Here is a 23644-nt window from a genome sequence, read left to right on the forward strand (position 1 = left end):
CCAAAGAAGGTCAAATTAAAAACACTTAAATTTTAATGTTTAAAAAGGACAACGAGCGCTACGTAACAAGCGAGCACAACCTGCTTTGCTAACTTTTAGAGGAGGCACCGACCTTGCGCTACGCTCGGATTGTTATGCAAATGTTTGTGCCCACGTACACAGAAGTACACGCATATGTATTTAAACATTTTTTATTGCTTTTAATGCCTATTTTGTGTGTTTTATTGCTTTAATTGCACAACACAAAAAGTGCTGTCGTGCAAACTGAGGGTCACCTTGTTGGGCATGTACAGAGGGACCCCCTTCTTCAGAAAAGCCAGCGCTGTATCCGGGTGTCCACTCTGAGAAGCAACGTGCATCAATGTGCTTCCGTCCTTGCAGGGAGAGACGAGGCAGACAAACTCTTGGTTATTGCTAGGAAACCGTGACATGTCCCACGCTGCAGAGTGGATTAGCTCTGGAGTAAATACAAAAACGGCAGATGCAGGAGCACAGGCCTTATACAGCTTTTTTGGTTATTTCCATTCTCCTTATGATGCGTCACGTTTATGTGATGATGTCATGCAAGCTGGACCGTGTAGGACATACAGTATGTGGAGCGAGGGCTCTCTGAAGTTTAGCACCTTAGTTCGGGCCAACACGCTGGACCTGAACCTTTCTGTCAGGATCTCAACCAGATTTGTAAAACCTCGTTCAGCAACAATGTGTAGAGGGGTGCGGTCTTTCTGCAGAGGAAATAACAGAAATGAGCAGCTGGGTGGGACATGGAGATCAATCCACTTACAGGCATCAATCTACCCACCTTGTCCATGATGTTGGGGTTGGCCCTGCAATAGCAGAGGTACTTCAGCAGGGGCTCATCCCCTAACCCTGCAGCTATGTGTAAAGGGGTCTGTCCTTTGTCCTGCGGGTAGGCCACATGTCATAATTAACAGACATACAGGTCACTTGTCATAGTTCTATGGTGGAAAAAACCTTCTCCCAGAGTGGCCATTGCTCATGTTTCATCTCACCCACAGTCCACAGTACTCTGGAACAGAGTGGAGAATCATAGAGTGGACACTTACGTTCTGCATGTCAACGTTGGCACCGTGTTCTGCCAGGACCTTGACCATTTCTACATCTCTTCTCCGGCAGCTGATGTGAAGGGCGCTGTCTCCATTCTCCTGGAGTCAAACCCCACAGAGCAGTAGGAATGGTGGACTTGTGTCAGGTTTAAAATGAGCTTGAAAATACTCAATTTTTCTACTTCATGAGGACAGTTAACACCATAGTTATTAGATCGTTAGATTTGACCATTATTTTGTATCTGAGTTGTAACGTGGACTAATTTTCGCTGACTCTTCGGGGTACATTTCTGATCGTTCCTATAACTCCTCCCACAGAGCAGGTTTCAAAATTTTACTGAATAATGTTTAATGTGTTATGATAAATAAGCTTTATTTACTTATAATTATGGCTTATTATGTCATTCACATAATTATGTGGGCTTAATAAGTATCTTTTGATACTGCTACACGTAGTCCAGACTTTGCACAATGGCCTAGAACATGACTGACAAACAGCCAAAAATTATTGCAGTTGCTGACATCTGGGAAATATTTATGGAAAACAAGAACTGATTAGGAGGAAAGTTAGATTAAGGAAGTTTTGTTCTTCATTTTTGGTCTCTAATGTCTTCAGTACCTTTAATTGATATCTATGAGCAGTTGCAATAGAGTAAAAGATTTAAATTATTTAGAAATAATGTGATAGCATGTTCACTCTGTGATAAAAACAAATGAAGAATTACAAAACACTTTTTGAGCTGGTGGAGGCATTTCCATGGTAGGGGTGGGAAGGATCTTGATGGATACCTCTCCACTACCAGTCTCTGTCCAGCCAAATTAATCGTGACCAGTTGAGAGCACTTAAGGACCAGTCAACGTGGTGATGTCAGCAGCTTGTCCGAGAGACTTTTGGACACTTGAAAAAGTAGGATGTATTAATGATATTGCTGGTTGACCTGCTCAGTGACATTATATTTTGCTTTAAAGAAGGAACATTCCCATTTTGCTTGTTTGAGTTGGTAAATGAAACCTTTCACTTCTGGGAAACCTGCTATTGTCTTTATCCTGTCTGTGTTGACACCTCCACTTCACAAAAGGCATATACAGTATTATTTTACATTAGTATAGGACAGGGACAAAATTCAGAAGTCCTTCTCTTAACAGAGGAAGGATGTACCAAGGACTGGTATTATCTTTGATTGTATAGCCTAAGTTCAATATTTTGTAAGAAGCTAACCTTTTTTGCACTCAATAGCAGCAAAGGGATTAAAATCAGTCATTATAAACATTCTTCGAGAAAACGTTTTCCCTTTTGACTCATTATGTCACCTTTCTTACTTTTTAACAAAGAAAACCACAGCTGTCTACATTTCAGCCCTGCAAAATAAAATGTACAATTAAAAGGCACTGAGAGATAAATAGGAAACAAGCAAGAATACAAGTGGAAAACCCTATTAAACCCTATTAAAATAAAACATTTTTGGCAACAGAATAACAGTCCAATCAAATATCCTGCTGTTCCAGACATATAAATAGTATTTTAAATCTGTTATCTCTAGCAGGATTTATTACAAATTCTGTCATGATTTAAAGCAGTATATTTTACAATTCCATTGAAATGCTTTGATTGTGCCTTTAAACGCATGTAATGACAAAGAAAAGGTCAGTCCAATGCGCAGAACAAAATGAGAGCGGAATTATGAGGCCTGCAGCATTTGTGTGCAGCAGATGACTGGCCTGTTTCAAATACCGTCCCCAAAGGTTCAGGAGGAGCACTTCTATGACCATACTACTTTGATCCAACGCATAGGCAAATGCGAATTCCACATTTCCTCCCACCAGCTTCATACTGGGCATCAGGTTCAATATGCACCGTTGGTGGGGATACTGTACATGATGGGAAAAATAACAGCTAGCAGTCAAGGACAAAGTCAAAAATTTGTCCTTCTTTTACTGTCAGGCTAAAGCAAATGAACAGGGGACTTTGGGGGGTTGTGTGACCTCTGAGATACTCTGGCTCTACCTTCCTCCGAGCTGTGAGCTGGGCTTCAGTTAAGGCTCCAAGGAGTTCCTTCACGGTCCCCATATTTCCTGCCTCTATAGCGAGGAACAAAGGAAGGTAGCCGTCCTGAATAGGAGCAAAGGTAGTGAAATGGTGATTGTCTGATTTGGGGAAGTCATCAAAGATCCAAAGCACTATGTTGGGTAACCACAACACTGTAAAATTGTTATTTTAAATATTGTAATACCCTACAAGATTTTTAAAACTATTTCTCCAGTATTTGCTTTCCTAAAAAAGAACAGCACTGAAAAGCATTGGCCACGAAGTCTGATTGAAAAAATATATTTAGCAGAAATCTTAGACCAAAGCAATTTACACTGTCAGGTATAATAATACACTAGTCTAATTACAGTTACTGTATTACACAGATGGGTAATTCTTAGTTCTTGCCAGTCATTCAAATCCAAGGCTCTGACTATTATGCTACTCAATGCAGAAGATATTTAACTAAAAGAGCAACTCTACACATAGAGAAGCCAGAAGCAAAAGTGAGGCTTGTGGGAACTACCTTGTCTTGTACAAGACGGGCCTCTTTTTTTGAACACTTGAGCAAGGTCTGGACAACGTTGATGGCACCCGTTGCCTGGCTGGCTGCATAGTGTAGGGGGAGTTGGTTCTTTTCCTAAACAGCACAAAACCAGTAATGAGAGCCAGGAAAACAGGGATAACAGCTCAAGAATGAAAGGGCAATCCATAGACTCAGGTATGGTGAGAAAAGTCCATGGGAAGAGAGAGCAGAAAAACAGTCCATGGACTATAGATACTGTGCAGCCATTGAGTGGAGGAATGGAGAGGACAATCTATAAAGTAGGGGAAAGGAAAAGTCCAAGAAATGGGAGAACAGAGAGGATAGCAGGCATTAAGAGGACACTAAAATCTGGACCAAATTAATTTTTACATTTCTACAGATTATCTAGTTTTTATGAGGTGCATTCAAAATCATGACGCTGATACTTCGAAGCAGTACCCTAGAAGAGCTGCTGGAAAGAGATGAGATTATTCCTTAAGATTAATTTGCACTTAAAAATCTGAAAGTGGTTTGGTAGGGGTGTGAAACTGCTTTCACACTGTGGTTCGAACAGGATTCATGGTGCCTACTGCAAGCCAGTTCTGAAAATCATATTTATATAACACTGACAATAGCTAGCAAAGTGGGTAAGCAACTTTCATAGCCATTTAAATTTATTAAGGCCAGATACATAAAGAAACACAGATGTGTCCTAATGTAGAAAGCTGTATTATTGACAGTTACATAGCTCCATGTGTTCTACAGCTTTGCCTGGTATGTCTGTATACTCTATGGTTTGTCTGCTAAGACATGCCGAGGCACCATAAAGCACATGTTCCTGCATTTGACACTCTTGCATTCCGGTCTGGGATTTTTTCAGATATTTGTCAACAGGAATATCAGTCTGTTTCCCATGTTGCATCCAGGTGGTGATTTGCCAGTCATTGTTCTATCTGGGGCTGCATCTCCCGTCACGAGAGCTAGAGGAAGGCTGGCATGTTGTGCTGTCACGGATTCCCAGCTACAGCGGGGTGGCACGAGCACCTGGGCAGCGTGTGCGGTCGGCCCTGATGCCTCAAAACATGGGCTATTCTCTTGCATGCTGACTCTATTAGGTTGCCCTACATGGGATGATTAGCAAAGGCAGATCTCTCAGTTTCTCAGTGCTTGTCAGGGATTTTTTGAAGTTCACGGTAACTGCACTCTTTCCAAAATAAATGGTCAGCAACATTCTTTCCTGGAAGGGCAGAGGGGTTACCTACTTTTTAAAAGTTCCTGAGTAGCTTAGTTCTCTGGAATTCACATTAGGCATTCTGTGGTGCAAGTCATTTTCTGGACCAGTACCAATTAAAGACAGTGGGATCTGAATTGTAATTTAAATGTTCTCCTCATTGATATCTTCACTTGTTTACACCACTGACATCTAACAGGAGTGTGTTGTATTGAGAAGGCCTTTGCAATATAAATGGAACGGTTACAAGAAAGACATGCACAAAGTTGTGATGCTCCGAGACTAATGAACTAACCTAAAGAGGACACCCTGAACAGTAAGATAGTTTATACTGCCAAGTTTGCTGGGACAGCAATAAAACAAACAAAAACTGTTACTGTTCTGTATGTACAGCCCAGAATTTTCATGTTCACTATTCAGAAGTCATGGTGATGATGATATTTTTTGTCTATTTTTTTGTCTGTTAGTCATTTTTCATCTAAAAATTTGAGCTGTGCCAAGACTTACAGAAAAATTACAACGTTGGGACAGTATGGAAAATACTAATAAAAACAAAAAAAGGAGTGATTTGTAAATTTACTTTGGCTTGTGTTCAAACAAAAACAGTATAAAGACAAGGTATTTAATGTTTTACCTAACTGTCCCAACTTTTCTGGAATTGGGGTTGTCATAGCCTCAATTAGTTCTGGTTTAAAGTTTTAAAAATTGCAAAAATCAGCCAGGACACAGCTTGCTCTAAGAACGTTACCCTCTCCAGGATAGTTGTGTGGTAAGAAAAACCAAAAGGTTGTGCATAAGGGCTATTCTTACCCCTCCCTGGATATTGGGGTCTACTTTCTTCACCAGCAGTTTGACAATGTCCTCCTTTGAATGCGCAGCAGCCACATGAAGCGCGGTCCGACCGTCCTGTAGGAGGAGGCAAAGGGAAGAGAGTGAGCTTTTGAGTGACATCAGTTCTCTGGATTTGACCATTTCCCTGTCATTTCCATAGACATAAATCTGATCGTTTTATTTAGCGTAAATCCTGTTTTCCTGAAGACTAATTTAATCAAAAGCAGTAGATCACACTCATGACACCAGTTCTATTTGTTTTATTAACTGGCATCTTTTCTCTGAGACTACATGGAAACCGACCCTCGAAGGATGGAACAAACTGAAGCGACATGTCCAGTCTTTATACACTCAATAAACATTGAATATGAGAGCTCCTGATTCAATTAAACAATGGCCTACTGAATACTCGTGTAACATTTCCTTCTAACTTCACACTGGAAAAAAGAGACAAATTAATAATAATGGATTGATTGGTTAAAATACCATTAATATGTCGGATTTTTAAATAAATGCATGAAAGTGGAAATACGCAGAAAGATTTAAGTAACCCTGGTGTATCAAAAGTCAAAAATGTCACTTCAGTGTGGTGAGAAGATTTTTCCCCATTTATTTCCAATGAATTCAAATAAATTTAACACATGTGATACAGCTCACCTGCAAATAGGAACAGCTGGTAGTGTAGTAGTCAGCATAGTTGCCTTTAAGCCCAAAGGTTGTGGGTTTGATTCCCACGAGTACACTTGAGCAAGGTACTTATTCTAAAGTGCTCTAGTAAAATTACCTACCTGTATAAATGGGTAAACAATTGTAAGTTGCTTTGGAGAAAAGCATCAGCTACATGAATAAATGTAATGTAAATTACATATAGTGATGTCATTCCACTCATTTGCCCAGCTAAGCATTAAAAGCACCCATGAGAGGAGCACAGACAGTGAGCTTAAGACTATGTCTTGATATGGACATGCTGAGTTTAGGGCTCCGTGCACACGGGTGCATCTGCTGGGCATATTTGGCTGCTGCGGTAGCCGACAGGGACTGCCAAGTTATCCAAAGCCCACAGTTTTTGACCACAGATATGCACACATTTCATTAGTTAGACCAGTCTGTCTAGGTCGGGCTGTAGGAATCTTCCTCAGAACTAAACCTATGCATTTCATCTATTGTACCTCAGTGCCATGGCATGCATGCATGAACAGAAGCAGGAAGCAGCTCTGTATTTTGCCTGAGAGAAGAAAGTCATATTTTAATAGTCTTTATCTGAAAACTAAAAGGAATATAATTACGTGAGAAAATATACCACGGAGCCAAACGTAACTGGGCAATGGATCACAATTTACAAACAAAAGTAGCTTTGTAACAACACTGAAAATTAAGCGTGCCCTGAGGACAGTCATTGTGTTCAAAAAGTGCACCATGATATCAATCTTATCATCACACCCGTAATTCCAAAACCTGTAGAGATTTCCCCCACTTGGTTCTGAAATGTGGTGCTGTCCTTTAAAAGGTAAACTTTGATTAACCTTTAATATGATTTATCTTAGCTGACATTACAGATACAGGATATGGAAGCTTCCAGAGAAGTAAAAGATTATAGTCATTGTGGAAAGGATAGTAACCCATACACAACATGAACATGCGGTAGGAAATCCAACACCCACCCCTAAAGCCATTGCTACAAAGCAGAGCACAACCTTCACTTCCTTTAGGGCAGCAAGGGACTCCGCATTGAGAATTCACTTCTCTTTTCTTGGAATGTTGCCTTTGAAAAGAAATTGCAGGATATAAACATCCTGAAATCACAAGGAAAATGCTTTAATTGTTTTAATGTACTGACGTTTTATCTGAGCGTTCCACATCTTCCTGGGCTTCCAGAGAAAAACTGCGTTCTTGCAAAATACTCACGAAACCTGTTGTCCATCACCATGAGACAATAGCTTTATGAAAGGGTAACATTTTCACTGGAACTTTGCAACTTTATGGCCAATTGGCCAATGTAATTTCCCAAAATCTTCTAGGAAGGAACACCACAAAGCTCTTGCTTGAGAAAAAGACCATCTAAGATTCCACAGAATTATTTTTGTAAGAACTGGGCTTTTAAGCATTCCAAACACACACACACAAATGCAATGTTAATCTTTGTGGGTCCAAAGACCCAAGGACTGCATACCAGTAGAAAAATACAAAGAAGCTTTTGGAGTTGAAATCCACTGTATTGTATTGCATAGTTACTTAATGTTCAGTAAGCAGAAATAATGCCCTAAGCCTTATTAAACTTATCCAACAAAAATACACACACACACACACACACACAGACCGAAGCTGCTTGTCCCAAGAGGGGTTGCAACGAGCCAGAGCCTAACCCGGCAACACAGAGCGTAAGGCTGGAGGGGGAGGGGACACACTCAGGACAGGACGCCAGTCCATCACAAGGCACCCCAAGTGGGACTCAAACCCCAGACGCACCAGAGAGCAGGACCCAGCCAAGCCCACTGCACCACCGCACCCCCCACTCCAACAAAAATACACACACACACACACACACACACACACACACACACACACACACACATTTTCAGAACCGCTCATCCCATACGGGGTCACAGGGAACCGGAGCCTACCCGGCAACTCAGGGCGTAAGGCCGGAGGGGGAGGGGACACACCCAGGACGGGACGCCAGTCCGTCGCAAGGCACCCCAAGCGGGACTCGAACCCCAGACCCACTGCAGAGCAGGACCCGGTCCAACCCACTGCGCCACCGCGCCCCCTCAATTCCAACAAAAATACTGGTCTGCAATTCCCTGTAAAAATCTACTTTTCATAAATCCAGACACAGCCCTGCCAAACTTTACAAAATTAAGAGTACGTGCTGAACATTTCACATCAGCGCCACAACTACGAATCAAGAGACATCAGAAGAAAGTGCTTTTGTTAACCTTCCTCTCCCAAACCAGACTGCACTGATGGATCTCTTTAGGCTCCCAAATCCATATGTGCTAAGTGTAGCTGGAAGCCACTCACATGACTTCACCCATGAAAACTCCCTTCTGGTTTCCGGTCCTGAGCCTGGGACTAACTGGAGAACTTGTGGGATCTCACTGGCATGGAAGGACACTGCAGCCTGCTGCTCCAAACAGACCGCCAGCCTGTTCCAGGCTTTCAAAAGTCTGTCAGATGTAGCCCAGCCCAGAGGCAAGGGGGACCTCATGCCCTCATAGGTGTCTGGAATTTCTGTAGCATCCATACCTCCTGTCTTCTCTCCATGCTGGTGCATGATGACCAACCTCATGATGGTGAAAATCATCAGTGTCATCAGCGACGAGCCAATATTTTCGCTCCAAGAACTGCAAAAGTATGTGGCTATAATACGTTACATTCCTGCCACAGAATGAATTCATTAATGATGATTGCTTCTAAGATTCTAAAATAAAGTCAAGACAGGGCATAATTGCAACCTTTAAATGTGTTCCCAGGCTCTCAAGTAAGCTGCGTTAACGGTCAAGTTGCACTCCCAATTATTTCTTCTGAAGTGAAGGGAAGACATTATTTTAACGATACAAATACCAAATAGGTTGTTCATCATTTAATTATAATTGGTCATAGCACCCAATAAGGTATCCATTACGCACAAAAATCCTAACTTAAATGAAACCCGCTCTTTATTATATAAAAGGAAGCATGATACCGCCCTTCATAATATTTTCTTATTTTCCAAGCAATAAAACTGAGCTAACTATCTGCCAAAGCCATGTGGAAAAGCTACAGCCCGCAACAATGACTTCGATAATGTTCCCCCAACCTCCACCCTGCAATGGTAAAACACTTTGCAACCACTGCAAACAGTTATCTCATTGCAATCTCGGGAATGGAGAGCAATGTCAAGCTGAAAATTCCTAAATGACAGGCTATTATAACCTGGGGCCACAGCTAAGTGAGAAAGACAATGTAGACGGGTCACGGTTGACCTTGGCATGCATTCAAACCTAATATTAAGTTCTTATGTTCTATTGTTAAAAAAAATCAATCCTACAGTTGCCTGCCTCTTGTTCGCACTCATAAAGCTGAGCTTTAATAATTTTTTTTTTTCTTCACTACATCCTGCTCTTATGGCTTTGCACATTTGTGGGTTTTTGTGACAATTCCATTTTCTAGTCTTAACACGTTCCTGTTCTCAGAATGTTTCAAATTTTGATACACTTGAGCAGGAAGGGAGTGTTATGCGCAACTTAAGTTAATTTAATTCATAAAAAGTGACTGTTCGTCACTTTGTCCCACTGGACAAATGGATGCATTTGTGGATGACAGGAAGCAAAACATATGTTCTTTATAAGTCACTTCAGGATGTAATGAAAAGGTTTCTCACCAAAAGCAATGAGTCTTCAAGAGTCTGCAAGTTGCACATAATACTCTGCATATAATTAGACAGATGTTTTGGAAATAAGAAGAAATATGTACTAAAGTGCTCTATAATTCGCAATGAATCATGTCAACTGAGATCTTAAGGACTTGAAACAATTTAATAAAGGTCATTTGTTGTACATCGCTGCATCATTTATTTTATATTCTATACATTAATGTAATACTTTATGTATTATGTTTACACATTTTGAATAATCAGTTCTTCAGACAGTTAATGTGTGCCAATGAAAGTCTCTCGAGTATAACGTTTAAAGGTTAATGCTTTTGATACTGTGTATTAGTGTAGCTGCCGCAACTATAATGTTGTATGCTATTACTTTGTAAGGGGAGGTACGGTGGTGTAGCCGGTTTGGTCTGTTCCTACTCTCTGATGGGTCTGGGGTTCGAGTCCCGCTTGGGGTCCCTTGCACCGGACTGGCTTCCTGTCCTGGGTGTGTCCCCTCCCCCTCCAGCCGTGTCCTTGTGTTGCTGGGCGGGGCTGGGCTTCGGCTTGTTGTGACCCCGCTTGGGACGAGAGGTTTCAGTCACTGTGTGTATGTGTGTGTGTGTGTGTGTGTGTATATTACCTTGTATGGCATTCATTGCTTCCATAACTGCCTTTATGGTTAAACCCTTCCAGTCCTTCTTTTAATAGATTAGTCAGAAAATTCAATTCACAAGTGCTTGACTGACCATCTTTGGCTATGACTGTTCTATGACCCCCCCCAACCACTTTTAGATGGTAATTAGCTGGCCTGGACTAGCCCTTGGGTGCCTTCTCTGCCATCCCAGATAACAGCCAGTGTCGCTCCTACAACCCCTGACCCACTCCTCAGTCAGAGCTGCGGACCGATACGGACCGATGCGGACCTCCATACACTGCTGGAGCTGTTTTGCCACTGGAAACTGAGGCCAGGAGGAACTACTGCTCTGCTCACTTAAACATTTGCAATTAACTTATTATCTGTACTGCAGAAAGAAATTCAGCTCTTTTGTTAAGTATATTCATAATTTTCTGTGCAAATGACAAACAGCAACTGACAACACTAAGTTTCACTGTGAGTTTTTTCAGGAGAACCCAGGCTGGTCTTTCTACCTCCGAGCATTTGGAAGTGTGGTTGGAGCAGAGATTTTTTGACCGGATGCCCTTCTTGACGTCAGTCGTCACCATTTACCCAGGTTTAGGACCAACACTGACAGTTTAGCATCACCAGTTCATCTGAAACACATGTGTTTTTGGAGGAAACCAGAGCACCTAGAGGAAACCTACCCAAACACCGGGAGAACACGTTAACTCTACACAGACTGAGCAGGCACACCCACATCCGCTGACCGAGGTACTGTGAGGGGGTAGCGCTACTCACTACGCCATTGCGTCGCCCAAAGAGCAACTGACACAATGAAAGAAAAATACAGAAATAAACAAGGAGCTCTTACATTGGCAGTTGATTTTCTGACAGACAGCTATGACCTTCTGCACTTTTTTTGCAAAATTTACCCAGGTTTGCAGGTTCTTTCGGTTGTCATTTCATTCAAATCAGCTTTTCCATAGAAAAACAACTAAAACAACTAAAAGAGCAAAGTACTTAAAATCTTGATATGACTGGTGAAAGGAAAAGAGCACTAACCAGGGGCCTATGTTCCCTGCCATGAAGAAAGTGAGCGTTTGCAGTCTCATACTCATTGTTACAACAAATGGAGAGAAAGGCATCTCTGATAGCAGAACAGATGCAGATACTTTGTAAAGGTCCCTGTTAAAGACGAGTCACTTTCTACTTTACTCCCCTCACCCTTCTCTCCCTTCCCCATATCTGGTACTGACCTTTTCCATCTGAAAACCACCCCTCACCACTGGAAATTCGCGATATCTCAGAAGAGTTCTGGCTAATTGCTCGTTGAGCAACGAGTTGAGGAAAACAGCATTCATTAGCAAAGAACAAGTATCCCAGTTCATTCCTCTTGGAGTCCCAAAGGACAAAGCAATGTTGCATACTGTAAACAGACTAAAGAGTTTACTAGCAAAATAATTTCAATACAATTAACCACGAGAGTCACACGGTGGCTTTGATGTCCATAATGGTCACAAAATTATTTCAACTTAAGATATTGCACATATAAAAAGAAAATCAAGATCACCTGCTTTGGTCTGAATTAGAAACCTGATCTAAAACGATGTAGCCACACTTGTAAGCTATAGCAGAATAACATGAACACTGGCCTGGTGTTCGGCTTGTAAATCACCTCTTACCGACATTTGTTCTTCACTCTTACCGTTGTCTGTTCATTGGGATTCAGCCCCAAGTCCAGAAGCTTCACCACCACGGAAATTCGATTTTCTTTGACTGCGATCATCAACACATTTAGACCAGACTCCTGTAATGAAAAAGTTATTAATGTTAATGAAGAACCTTGCTGAATAAATGAGTAAATCATTGAAAAGTTGATTATCATTGTAAGTCACCTTGGACAAAGGAGTCAGTTGAAGATTACAGGTAAACAACAGCAACAACAACAACAACAACATTGAGTTTGCATGTTCTCCCCGTTTTTGTGTAGGTTTCCTCTGGCTACTCTGGTTTCCATCCACAGTCTAAAAACATATTTTCAAGTAAATGGGAGACTTTAAATTGCCCGAAGTGTGTGTGTGCTCACTGGTGTTAAGATAATCTACTCATCGTACTAGTAATATCTAGCACTGTAAAACGAGCATTGCACGTCACCTTGGGTGAAAAAGTGTGGGCTAAATATTACTACACAGTATAATTATTTGATTGGAAGTCAACACTGTGGAAAAAAGCGTCTGCTACGGAATAATAATAATAATAATAATAATAATAATAATAATAGGCACACGGCCATATTATCATATGCGTACCTGGTCCACCTGGGCAATTTCGGGGTCTCCTTTATCCAGGGTCCGGAGGAGGTGCTCCAGCGCTTCCCATGACCCGCGCAGCGCCAGCTGGAGGGGCCGCTGGTCGGAGGCTGGAGACAAACTCTCTGGCATCTTCTCAGCATCTGCTTCAGCTGCGACATCGGCGTCGGCATCGGCATCGACATCAACGTCTGCCTGACCTGCATCAAGATCGATACCAACATCAGCACCACCTACGTCAACACACAGGCATCGCTGTACAATCTATGACACCAGCATCGATATCAGCGCGCGCAACATCTACACAGTACACCCGTCTCCATGATTAACAGCGCCATCATCAATATCAGTCATCAATATGATGATGAACTTCTCCCACTTCAGCGCCCATACATGTAACATACACACAGCACTGCAGCATTATGATCACCATCCACATCCACACCTACATCTACAGCTAGATCTACATCAAAGCAGGAACAAAAACGTTCATCAGTCCAGCTTTGGCTTGTTCTGGGCTCATCAACCTGTTGGCGGATTTTCTGCGTGTTCGTTCATCGCGCTGTGCCTCAGTGCGCTACACCGGCGCCGGTCCCACTCGCTCTTTTCGGGAGGTGCACGTGGCGTGCGCGTGGAAAGCGTCAAAGCCGCTCGGGCTCCGAGTGTGAGGGCCACTCTATTTAAAGTCAGGTCAAACTGCTCTAACTCCGCCTCTCTGGCTCGTGTTTCCTTGGATTACATCCATCGGACAAAAGAGTTTGTGTCTTCAGTCTGACAAAAAGCCACCCCCGCACAAAACACACACACGACGAGCGCGCGCAGACAGAGGGAGAGCGCGAGCGAGAGAGAAACGATTGAAAAGACAACTGTAACGTGAACTTTCAAAAGAAAACTGTTTTGAAAACTATTTTTTTCTTCACCATAAAATTTGCTCATTTGCAGCCGCTTTTGTAAACGGGTTTTTGGAAATAAAATCATTTGATTTTTAAGATATTACATGTATTTCAATTTACCCTGGGAACAATATGGTCAGCGATTTAAATTAAAAAATGTGTAATGCTAATTTGTGGAAAATTGTCAAGCATCATTTTAATTTAAGCAGTATTTGCATTTTATCTTCTATATATACTTTGCTGCAAGAAACAAGAAAACCTTAAAATCAAATGACGGTATTGCCTCTTTGTAGCAGAACACAAAAAAAGAAACCAAACAAGGAAGAAATCACCAACAGAAAGTGACCATCACAAGAAAATGTTCTGCATAGCATCTCAAAGGGATCCACCCTTACCTCCCATCACACCTTCTGGTCCAGCTCATGGTGATATCCACCAAGATCGCTGAACTTCCCTGCATTTCTTTTCTGGCCTCCTTTCTTTCACCATCAGTCCTCTCCAGCTGATACAGAATAACACAGCACAAGCTGTATTTGACCTGCTGATACATTTCCACGTACCTCCCGTCCTCATCATCTCTCTCTACAGGATTCCTAGCTGCCCATATCAAGCTCAAGCCTCTGGTTGTGGACTACAAGACCATCAGTGTAACACCTACAGGACCTGATCACTCCTTATGCCCCAACCAGACTACTACACTCCTCCATCTCTGCTGCATGATGGTCCCACATACAATAGATCACAAATCAAAAAGACAAAAGGTTCTCCTGGATGACGTGGAATGTGGTGGAACGGGTTCCCTCTGTCACTCAGGACTGATGAATCCCCATCAACATTCAAGAAAGGTTACAAAACATCTTTTGGACCGACTTGATCTCCCATCTGCTCCGCCAGCTTTCAGTACACTACCTGCTTGAAATAATTAACTCCCAGTCAGTTCTATATTGAGCCACTTGAACAATATATGCTGCTAAAACAGTGAAACTGGACTAATCAACTGTACTTTAAGACTCCAGAGAGTCTCTGTCTTTCTGGCAGGTGGTGAAATGCATTTTTGTTTACTGACTTGTAGGTCGATTTGAAGAAAAGTGTCTGCTAAATGAATGAGTAATCCTTCTGCTCCCACCCAGCACTCTTCTCAAGTCCTTGAACCCACAACCCAACTGTATTAAATGTTTTGCTTTGTTAGCAAATGGTCTTTGTTATCAAGAAACGGTGTGCCTGAAGTGGGGAACTGTTCATCAAGTTCAACTCCACCTCTCACCGGGTGTCAATATGCGCGCGCGCGCGCGCGCACACACGCACGCACGCACGCACACACACACACACACACACACACACACCGTAGAAAGTGAGGAAGAAAGAAAAGACAACTGTAACCTGAAGCTTCAAATGTCTTTTCCAACATATTTTAATTTTTCATCATAACATCTGTTCATTTTAACTACTTTTTTAAAAACATATTTTGTAAATATATAATTTGATTAATATATGTCACATACTTAAGAGAATATTTACACTCCCTTGGACTAATAGGATTCATGGGAAAAAAAAATGTCAGCAGCACCTTTTCGTAAACAGACAAGAAAACTGATTTAACAATTAAAAACACTTCTGTGTAACCTTTCGATTTCGAGTGAAAACACGTCCTTCTACATCTTTCTGCAAATTTAGCCAGACATCTGCGACGATAGTGTTAGAACTCATTGAAAAAAGCCCTCAAAAACAAATCAAATGTTTTAATATTTGGAGTCGCATTCCCACATGTGTCCGAAAAACGCTTTGCTTAATTAGCGGGTAAACTTAGTTTACCGTTTCTGTGGTAACGGTCACGTGCCAACACCGAGGGCGGACGAATCCGCCGGCGTCTCGTGTCACAGCAACTCCAAAAAGTACTGGCGAAGGGCAGCCAGACAATTAATCCGTCTCCTTGTCGGACCGAAGCGGTAGTGGTAGGTTTTGCTAAATTGTCTGATTTACATCAGATTTGTGCTCTTTTGTTTGTTTTTCTTATTATCACGGGAAATGTGTCATGCGGCCAGCTAATAGGCAGAGTCGTTTGTATCTATCGTATAACTTCGCGTCCGTGTCATCATGTGTTGACGCGGTCAGTCGCCACGCGCAGAGCGGCGGGATCTTTTTCCCGACTGCGCAGTGAAACGTTCGTTTTCGTCGACAGCATTACGTCATCTCGTCCGCACGAGACCAGTTTGATTGGAGCCGCAGAGGGGAAACGTGACGTGCGGACGCTGCTGTGTGTAGCGGGCGAGACGGTGAGCGGCGCGCGGAGGGCGCGTGAGCAGCGCAGTAACTGGAGGGGAGTTTAAAGCATGTTCAAAAACACGTTTCAGAGCGGATTCCTGTCTATTCTTTACAGCATAGGCAGCAAACCCCTAGAGATATGGGATAAAAAGGTAAGATTAATTCCAATAAAGTGAAAATGTGAGTTATGTGATAGTTAAATAAATGTGTGAATGCCTGCTGCGATGTATTGAATCAGTCAATAATTGATTATGAATTAATGTTGTATTTCATGTATGGGAGAGTATTAACTTTTGCTGTCTCTAGTCTGTGCGAAGTTTGTCCTACAGTGTAACTGTTGATTGTCTGTCTGTCTGTCTGTCTGTCCAATATATCAGGTGAGAAATGGACACATCAAGCGAATCACAGACAACGACATCCAGTCTCTGGTCCTAGAAGTGGAGGGAACCAATGTGAGGTAAGTTGATGAATTATGAACAGTTTTAAAAGCTGAACAGATGTTCAGTGTGAGATTTTAACTCTTATTATTGTCCTCCAATAGCACTACATACATCACATGTCCTGCAGACCCGAAAAAAACATTGGGCATCAAACTTCCCTTCTTGGTCATGATCATCAAAAATTTAAAGAAATATTTCACCTTTGAAGTTCAGGTAAGAAGTCCAAAAACTCTGTGTATGAAAGTTATTCAGCAGTTGCTTTTAAACATAAAATGACATTAACACACAAACACACACACAATGACTACAACTGCTTGTCTCGAGTGGAGCTGCAGCCAGCTGGAGCCAAGCCTGGCAGCACAGGGCACACCCCGGTGGTGATGCCAGTCCGCCGCAAGACACCCCCAGCAGGACTCAAACCCCAGACCTACCAGAGAGAAGGCTCCGGCCAAACCTGCTGCGCCACCGCGCCCCCCCGACATTCACAGATATAGGTTATTTAGCTACAAAATCTTAAAAATACATTTAATTTTAAGCACACCTACTTAATGAAAAGGGACATTCTCTGCATTTGAAGTTCACATGTGTAAAGCTTTTGTACACTAACTGTAGGCCAAAAGTGGGCGTGTGTGTGTGTGTAGTTGTGTTGTCATTTATGCTCCTGAACTGTCAGGGTCACTTCTTGGTTGTAGGTGTTAGACGATAAGAATGTCAGGCGGCGATTCAGAGCAAGTAACTACCAGAGCACAACTCGGGTGAAACCCTTCATCTGCACCATGCCGATGCGCCTGGACGACGGCTGGAACCAGATTCAGTTCAATCTGTCCGATTTCACGCGTCGGGCCTACGGCACAAACTACATCGAGACGCTGCGTGTACAGGTGAGCTGTAAGACCAGTAACAAAGTACTTGGTATTAGTGTTATGAATATAGTCAACAGCATACTGTTTGGAAGTCAAAAAGCATTTATTATTTTTTGTATATATATATATATATATATATAATACATATAAAAAAACCACACACATTCAGGTGAAATAGTTAACCATTCGTGTGACTATTTACTGATTGAAATTCACCAAGTGTCTTTTTTTTCTTCCCACAGATCCATGCAAATTGCCGCATTAGGAGAGTTTACTTCTCTGACAGACTGTACTCAGAGGATGAGCTCCCCGCAGAGTTCAAACTGTATTTACCGGTTCAGAATAAAACAAAGGGAAATACATAAGCCATTGAGCTGTACTTCTCTTTTGTGCAGAAGAAAACCTCAACCTTAAACTGGGTAAGCAGAGTAGTTAATATAGACTCAGACAAGATAGTTGTAATTTGAAAAAAAACCTTTAATTTCATTTCCAACGGAATTTTTCTTCATTTGCAACTAATATATTTTTGTACATATATTTTTGTAACTATACCTTTTGATATTTAATGCATTACATGTATTTGATTGAAGTCTTCAATTTGCAAACAGTATGATCAGTTATATTCAAAAGTTGCAGTAACTGGAAAATTAGTCAAAATGGTTATTTTAGTTTGTGGTTTTTTGTTTATATGGTACACGTGTATAATATATGATTTTGTATGAGACTAATAAACAGCTTTTATCACCTTACTCTTCCATCTGTGTTGACAGAACAGCATAAATGTTGCCTTTTTGTCTTTATTGTAACAACTCCCTATAGTGCCGTAGAGGTAGGGTCTCGGAGTCAGGAATCCCTGGACATTGCTCTTTTTTTAGGGTGATATACACCTTATATTTAGGTCTAAAGATTCACCTCATAATTCAGCTGCTCGCATTCACTAGAAAGATGATCCACATGGACAAAATGCTGTTCATATTTACTAATCTCAGAACTGTCAGTTGACACATCGTAAACACAATGAACATCTGTGTGATTTAAAAACTAATTACATCTAATTAATCTTTGTACACAGCAGGTTTGTGTAGAGTGGCAGCAGTTCAGGGTGGAGGCTTCCCAGACAGAAGAAGGCCCCATACTACTGCCAACCTTGGACCTCTAGTTTCAGTAGCTGTAATAATAATTTTTGCATTAATTCACTTAGCTGATACTTCTCTACAGCAACTTGCAATGTTGATTTACCTAACCTACAATAATTTACCTATTTATACAGGTTGGTAATTTTACCGGTGCAGTTGTAGGGTAAGTACTTTGCTGAAGGGTATTGCAGCTAGAGGTGAGATTTGAACCGATGACATTTTGGTCCAAAAGCAACTGTTCATACCACCACACTAACAGCTGCCCCACCTTCACTTAGATGTTGCTATGCAGCAATTTTCTGAAGAATGATTTTCACTTGTTGCCATGTCTGTAAAATATCAGTCTTTAAAGAGCATAATTATGGTTGGATCTTTTATTACAACACTTTACAACATTCAAATACCTTGAGAAGTTAATTGATACATACTCCTATATCACTAGCTATGCAAACACTAGCAAAAGGTTCTTTTAAGTCTCCAGAACATTACCAAAAAGGATGATGCATGTAGTTACACAGCGAGTAAAAGACTAATTTAACACCCTACTATATTGAAAAAAAACACTGATTTTCACCATGACATGGTGGACCAGCTGGTGATGTTTTTAGTTGCTATAGTAACGGTCACGTGGCTACAGTAAGGCGTAATGAATCCGCCTGCATCTCGTCTCTCAGCAACTCGGAAGAACAGGCGAAGGGAAACGGATCAAACCGCTAAATCTACCCTCTGTGTCGGATTGCAGAGTTGGTCAGTTTGACTAAATTGCCCCGTTTACAAAACTTTTTCAGACTAGATGTCTTAATTTGTGTTATTTTGTTTTGCCAAATGAAGTATCAGGGCTTACTTAGGTAATTTGCTATATAGCCAGTTAACTAGGAGGCAAATAGGAAAAAAAAAATTGCAAGCCAGTCTAAAAGTTCATATATTCAGGCGCCGCCTGCAGTATGACAGGTTTTTGAAATAGATCGTAAAATATTTTTTTCAGCAGCGGAACGGAATATTTTCTGTCCGAAACTTTGATTCCACCCGGAGCTGGAAACGTGACGTACGGACGCAAAGCTCGTAACGTCAACAAAGTGAGAGCTAATCGGGCGGAGCGCGTGTGGGCAACGCAGTTAGCTAGAGGAGAGGAAGGAAAGGAAAGGAGAGAAGGGGAAGAACATGTTTAAAAACACGTTTCAGAGCGGATTCCTGTCCATTCTGTACAGCATAGGGAGCAAACCTCTCCAGATATGGGATAAAAAGGTAAGAACAACTTCCCTTTTTTTTTCACGGGTGTCATCATGACATGTCAGTCAAGCGAGTTAGCCCGGCAGGTCGGTGACGCCGGTGTGTAACTGTTTTAATTTTTTTAGTCACCTAACGCTAAGATTCTAGATCATGTGGCTGTAGTGTTATGAAGAAAAAGCGTTTGCAAAACGAATAAACGCAACATGGGTTATCGGTAAAGTAAAGTTTGTCTCTCTGCGAGTTTGTCCTGTGTGTTGTGTTGATTTTGTCTGTCTGTGTGCGTCTGTCCATCAGGTGAGAAATGGACACATCAAGCGAATCACTGACAACGACATCCAGTCTCTGGTCCTAGAAGTGGAGGGAACCAATGTGAGGTAAGTTGATGAATTATGAACAGTTTTAAAAGCTGAACAGATGTTCAGTGTGAGATTTTAACTCTTATTATTGTCCTCCAATAGCACTACATACATCACATGTCCTGCAGACCCAAAAAAAACACTGGGCATCAAACTTCCCTTCTTGGTCATGATCATCAAAAATTTAAAGAAATATTTCACCTTTGAAGTTCAGGTAAGAAGTCCAAAAACTCTGTGTGTGTGTAAGTTATTCAACAGTTGATTTTAAACACAATATGACATTCACAGGTACAGGTTATTTACCTATAAAATTACATCTAATTCTAAGCACACCTACTTTATGAAAAAGAACATTCTCTGCCCTTACAGTTCACATGTGTGTTGAGCTTTTGTACACTAGCCATAGGCCAAAAGTGGGCATGAGTGTGTGTGTGTGTAATTGTGTTGTCATTTATGCTCCTGAACTGTCAGGGTCACTTCTTGGTTGTAGGTGTTAGATGATAAGAATGTCAGACGGCGATTCAGAGCAAGTAACTACCAGAGCACAACTCGGGTGAAACCCTTCATCTGCACCATGCCGATGCGCCTGGACGACGGCTGGAACCAGATTCAGTTCAATCTGTCCGATTTCACGCGTCGGGCCTACGGCACAAACTACATCGAGACGCTCCGTGTACAGGTGAGCTGTAGACAGAAGCCCTAGTCGAAGACTAACAACAAAGTAAAATACTTGGTATTATGAATTGGTATGACTACAGTCATGAATACAATTCATAGTTGTGGTTTGAATAATTGGTATGATTCATAATCATGAGTCATGGTCATTAATACATTCATAATCATTAACAATCACTCATTCATAATTGGTATGAATACAGTCAAAAGCATACATAAGGCAAAGGAATTTGCTATATTAAGGTTGAAATTTGATTGATTTTAAAAGTCCTTATGGGAACATGATTTTATAAGTTTCTAATTTGAAAAAAATGTAAATTTTTCAGGAACATTTGCTTTTAACAAATGAAACTCACGAAGTCTTTTTTTCTTCCCACAGATCCATGCAAATTGTCGCATTAGGAGAGTTTACTTCTCTGACAGACTGTATTCAGAAGATGAGCTCCCTGCAGAATTCAAACTATATTTACCAGTTCAGAATAAAGCAAAGGTAAATGCATAAAACATTCAACTATACATTTAGTTTATGTAGGAAAAAAAACTGCAACCTTTAACTGGGTGTGCAGATTAGTAAATGGAAATGTGTGATTTCATTTACTGTGCTTACATATATTAAAAGAGGAACCGGATTCTATCACATTATTTTGTATTTATGCTATTGATTTAAAAGATGTTGAAATTTAGAAGTTAAACTACTCTGACTTAGTTTCATTGTATAATGTATTTTTTGTGTTGCTGTCAGTGCAGTGGTCCCATTTGTTTTATTACAACAGTAGGACTGTAACCAATTTTCATTCCAGATGCTAGTTTTATCTGCAGAACATATTCATACAAATGGTTTACCCTGTGATGAAACATTGTTTTTTATAATTATTCTGGAGCCATGTAATTTGTTTAATGTATTTGCAATAAAGGGTTTATAAATCATTGGCCCATTTACTGTGTTCACTATCTTTTCCCTATACCAAGCCCTTTTATTACAAGAACTCTAATGATCTATCCGCTAACATGAGAAATGCCTTATGAGAACAGAAATGCACAATGCATCATAATGATGTCAAGTTCCATAAAAAGCATACAGACTCCCACAGCTTAAAAAAAAAAAAAAAAAAGTTTACAAGGCAAAGACAAAGGAAAGCACTACCAATCAGTTTTAAACATGAACTGGGGAAAAAAAAAAGACATTACAAATAACTTCTTTACCATTCAGTTATCACAAATAAAACCCGAAAGAAGAAATATATGCGAGTTCCAACTCTTGAACAAAGAACTCACTTCCCCAACTGCATGTCCATGTCTGGGGTTGTGTAGTCTGGAGCCTATACTGGAAGCACAAGGCGAATGAGGGAACTCCTTACACAGAATGCCGGACCATCACAGGGTAGCCAAACATGCATACTACGAGTAATTTCAAATAACTGATCCACCTGAAATACATGTTGTTGGACTGAGTAAGGAAACTGAATTACTTGGACAAAACCCATGCCTGATTCCACTCCACACAAAATGAGTTGGATTTGAGCCTACATCAGAACAGCTCAGGTGCTGTGGGGTAGCAGTGCTACTCTAAGGAAATTTACTATTAAGTCCACATTCTTTAAATAAATTAAAAAAAAAAAAAAACATCCACTGTTAAAAATTACGTCAACATCTTGGCCTTGAGCCTGGATTTAGAAGTATCCGAAGCAGTTTTGAACTAGATTTTTTCTGTTCAAAAGTTAAGGTAGAAATTTTGTGTCTGGTGGGAGGAAAGAAGAAAAAAAAAAAAAAAAAAAAGCAGCTCAGCAACATGATTTTTTTTTTTTTTTATAAAGATTTAAAGGTAAAGCAATTGTTTCTAAGATGATTACTTTTTGGGCAAAGTTTCAGGACTGAAAGGAAACATTCACGTAGTCTGTGGCAAATTGGGTAAAGCCATGTTCTTACAGAAACAATAACCAGTATTTTATACCGAAACCCGTATTAGAAAGAGAGACTGACATTTCCACAGGCAGGATTTTATTTCACGAGTACAGTAGCTGCCAAAGTAGGAGCTAGTATCAGTGAAAACTGACTTTAGATGGTCAATATACATGTACAAAATATATATATATATTTTTAATAAATCCACCTTGTCACTTTCACACTAGCACTTGAGAGGGCCCAGGGGTGAACTGATTTTGACAGCTGGGATAAGCCACCACTGATCATTATACATGTTAGAACATAGAACTGGGTATTCAGGCATAAAACTCAGTTGTAAATAACCTTAAAATAAAATGGGACGTAACTGATGTTCATTGGACGGATTAACACACCAGCGTTAATGCAAACCGAAAAACCAAAATCAGTATTAATAGTTCCTATTGACTGAATTCTGCTTCTGTGTGCAACTAGGGCTTTAAAGCATGCAGTGTATGCCATCATATTCTGACCCGAGTCATCCCACACATCCTGATCACATTTATAATTCCAGCCACTGCAAATGAACACGTGCAAGGCTGATTGTACTCTGGGATTAGTGATAATGTGAAAGTGGCTCAAAACATCTGGGATGCAAAGCTTCCACAGCAATCAGACAAAAACAATTTGAAGCAATAACTTGGCAATTAAGCACAGTACATTCATACAGCTGAATACAAAGACCGCACTCAAATTCTTTAAAAAAAAAAAAAAAAAAAAAAAAATGCTGAAAATCAAAATGCTTACCATTCATAACATTTCCCTATAAGTATTCTTGTAATTACATGGCATTATGTAAACTTTACAGTATACATTCTGTTCTCCTATTGGTGAGGACTAAAAAGAACCCCGGACAATTACTCATTGACATTTCTATATTATATGCGGAAGTAT

The 23644-nt window shown here is 40.8% G+C and overlaps 3 protein-coding genes across 5 annotated transcripts in view; 2 read left to right on the plus strand and 1 right to left on the minus strand.

Moving 5' to 3' along the window:
- Nucleotides 1-15704, minus strand: part of trpn1 (transient receptor potential cation channel, subfamily N, member 1) — a 28857-nt gene extending 13153 nt beyond the window's left edge. Inside the window, exons 1-10 of one of the 3 annotated variants that reach the window (XM_018731933.2) lie at nucleotides 15660-15704; nucleotides 12955-13154; nucleotides 12351-12452; nucleotides 5661-5756; nucleotides 3620-3733; nucleotides 3073-3177; nucleotides 1068-1166; nucleotides 803-904; nucleotides 624-725; nucleotides 276-374 (exon numbers count right to left, since the gene is read on the minus strand). In XM_018731933.2, the coding sequence (XP_018587449.2) occupies nucleotides 276-374; nucleotides 624-725; nucleotides 803-904; nucleotides 1068-1166; nucleotides 3073-3177; nucleotides 3620-3733; nucleotides 5661-5756; nucleotides 12351-12452; nucleotides 12955-13086 (951 nt within the window). In that variant the 5' untranslated portion in view covers nucleotides 13087-13154; nucleotides 15660-15704. Of the gene's footprint in view, nucleotides 1-275; nucleotides 375-623; nucleotides 726-802; nucleotides 905-1067; nucleotides 1167-3072; nucleotides 3178-3619; nucleotides 3734-5660; nucleotides 5757-7342; nucleotides 7396-12350; nucleotides 12453-12954; nucleotides 13155-13481; nucleotides 13590-15659 lie in introns of those variants that run through there. The other 2 variants (XM_018731932.2, XM_018731934.2) reach the window with 2 other exon arrangements.
- A 14-nt stretch (nucleotides 15705-15718) lies between these two features.
- On the plus strand, nucleotides 15719-17855 carry LOC114909068 (cilia- and flagella-associated protein 20-like). Its single transcript, XM_029248337.1, has 6 exons — nucleotides 15719-15799; nucleotides 16027-16261; nucleotides 16487-16566; nucleotides 16651-16762; nucleotides 17242-17430; nucleotides 17655-17855. The coding sequence occupies exons 2-6, from the start codon at nucleotides 16178-16180 to the stop codon at nucleotides 17775-17777; spliced, it is 588 nt and encodes a 195-aa protein (XP_029104170.1). The 5' UTR covers nucleotides 15719-15799; nucleotides 16027-16177; the 3' UTR covers nucleotides 17778-17855.
- A 1355-nt stretch (nucleotides 17856-19210) lies between these two features.
- cfap20 (cilia and flagella associated protein 20) lies at nucleotides 19211-22208 on the plus strand. The gene is made up of 5 exons (XM_018731935.2): nucleotides 19211-19793; nucleotides 20073-20152; nucleotides 20237-20348; nucleotides 20625-20813; nucleotides 21189-22208. The coding sequence occupies exons 1-5, from the start codon at nucleotides 19710-19712 to the stop codon at nucleotides 21309-21311; spliced, it is 588 nt and encodes a 195-aa protein (XP_018587451.1). The 5' UTR covers nucleotides 19211-19709; the 3' UTR covers nucleotides 21312-22208.
- The last annotated feature ends 1436 nt before the right edge of the window (nucleotides 22209-23644 follow it).

This window comes from Scleropages formosus, chromosome 23 (genome assembly GCF_900964775.1).
Source record: "Scleropages formosus chromosome 23, fSclFor1.1, whole genome shotgun sequence".
NCBI lineage: Eukaryota > Metazoa > Chordata > Actinopteri > Osteoglossiformes > Osteoglossidae > Scleropages > Scleropages formosus.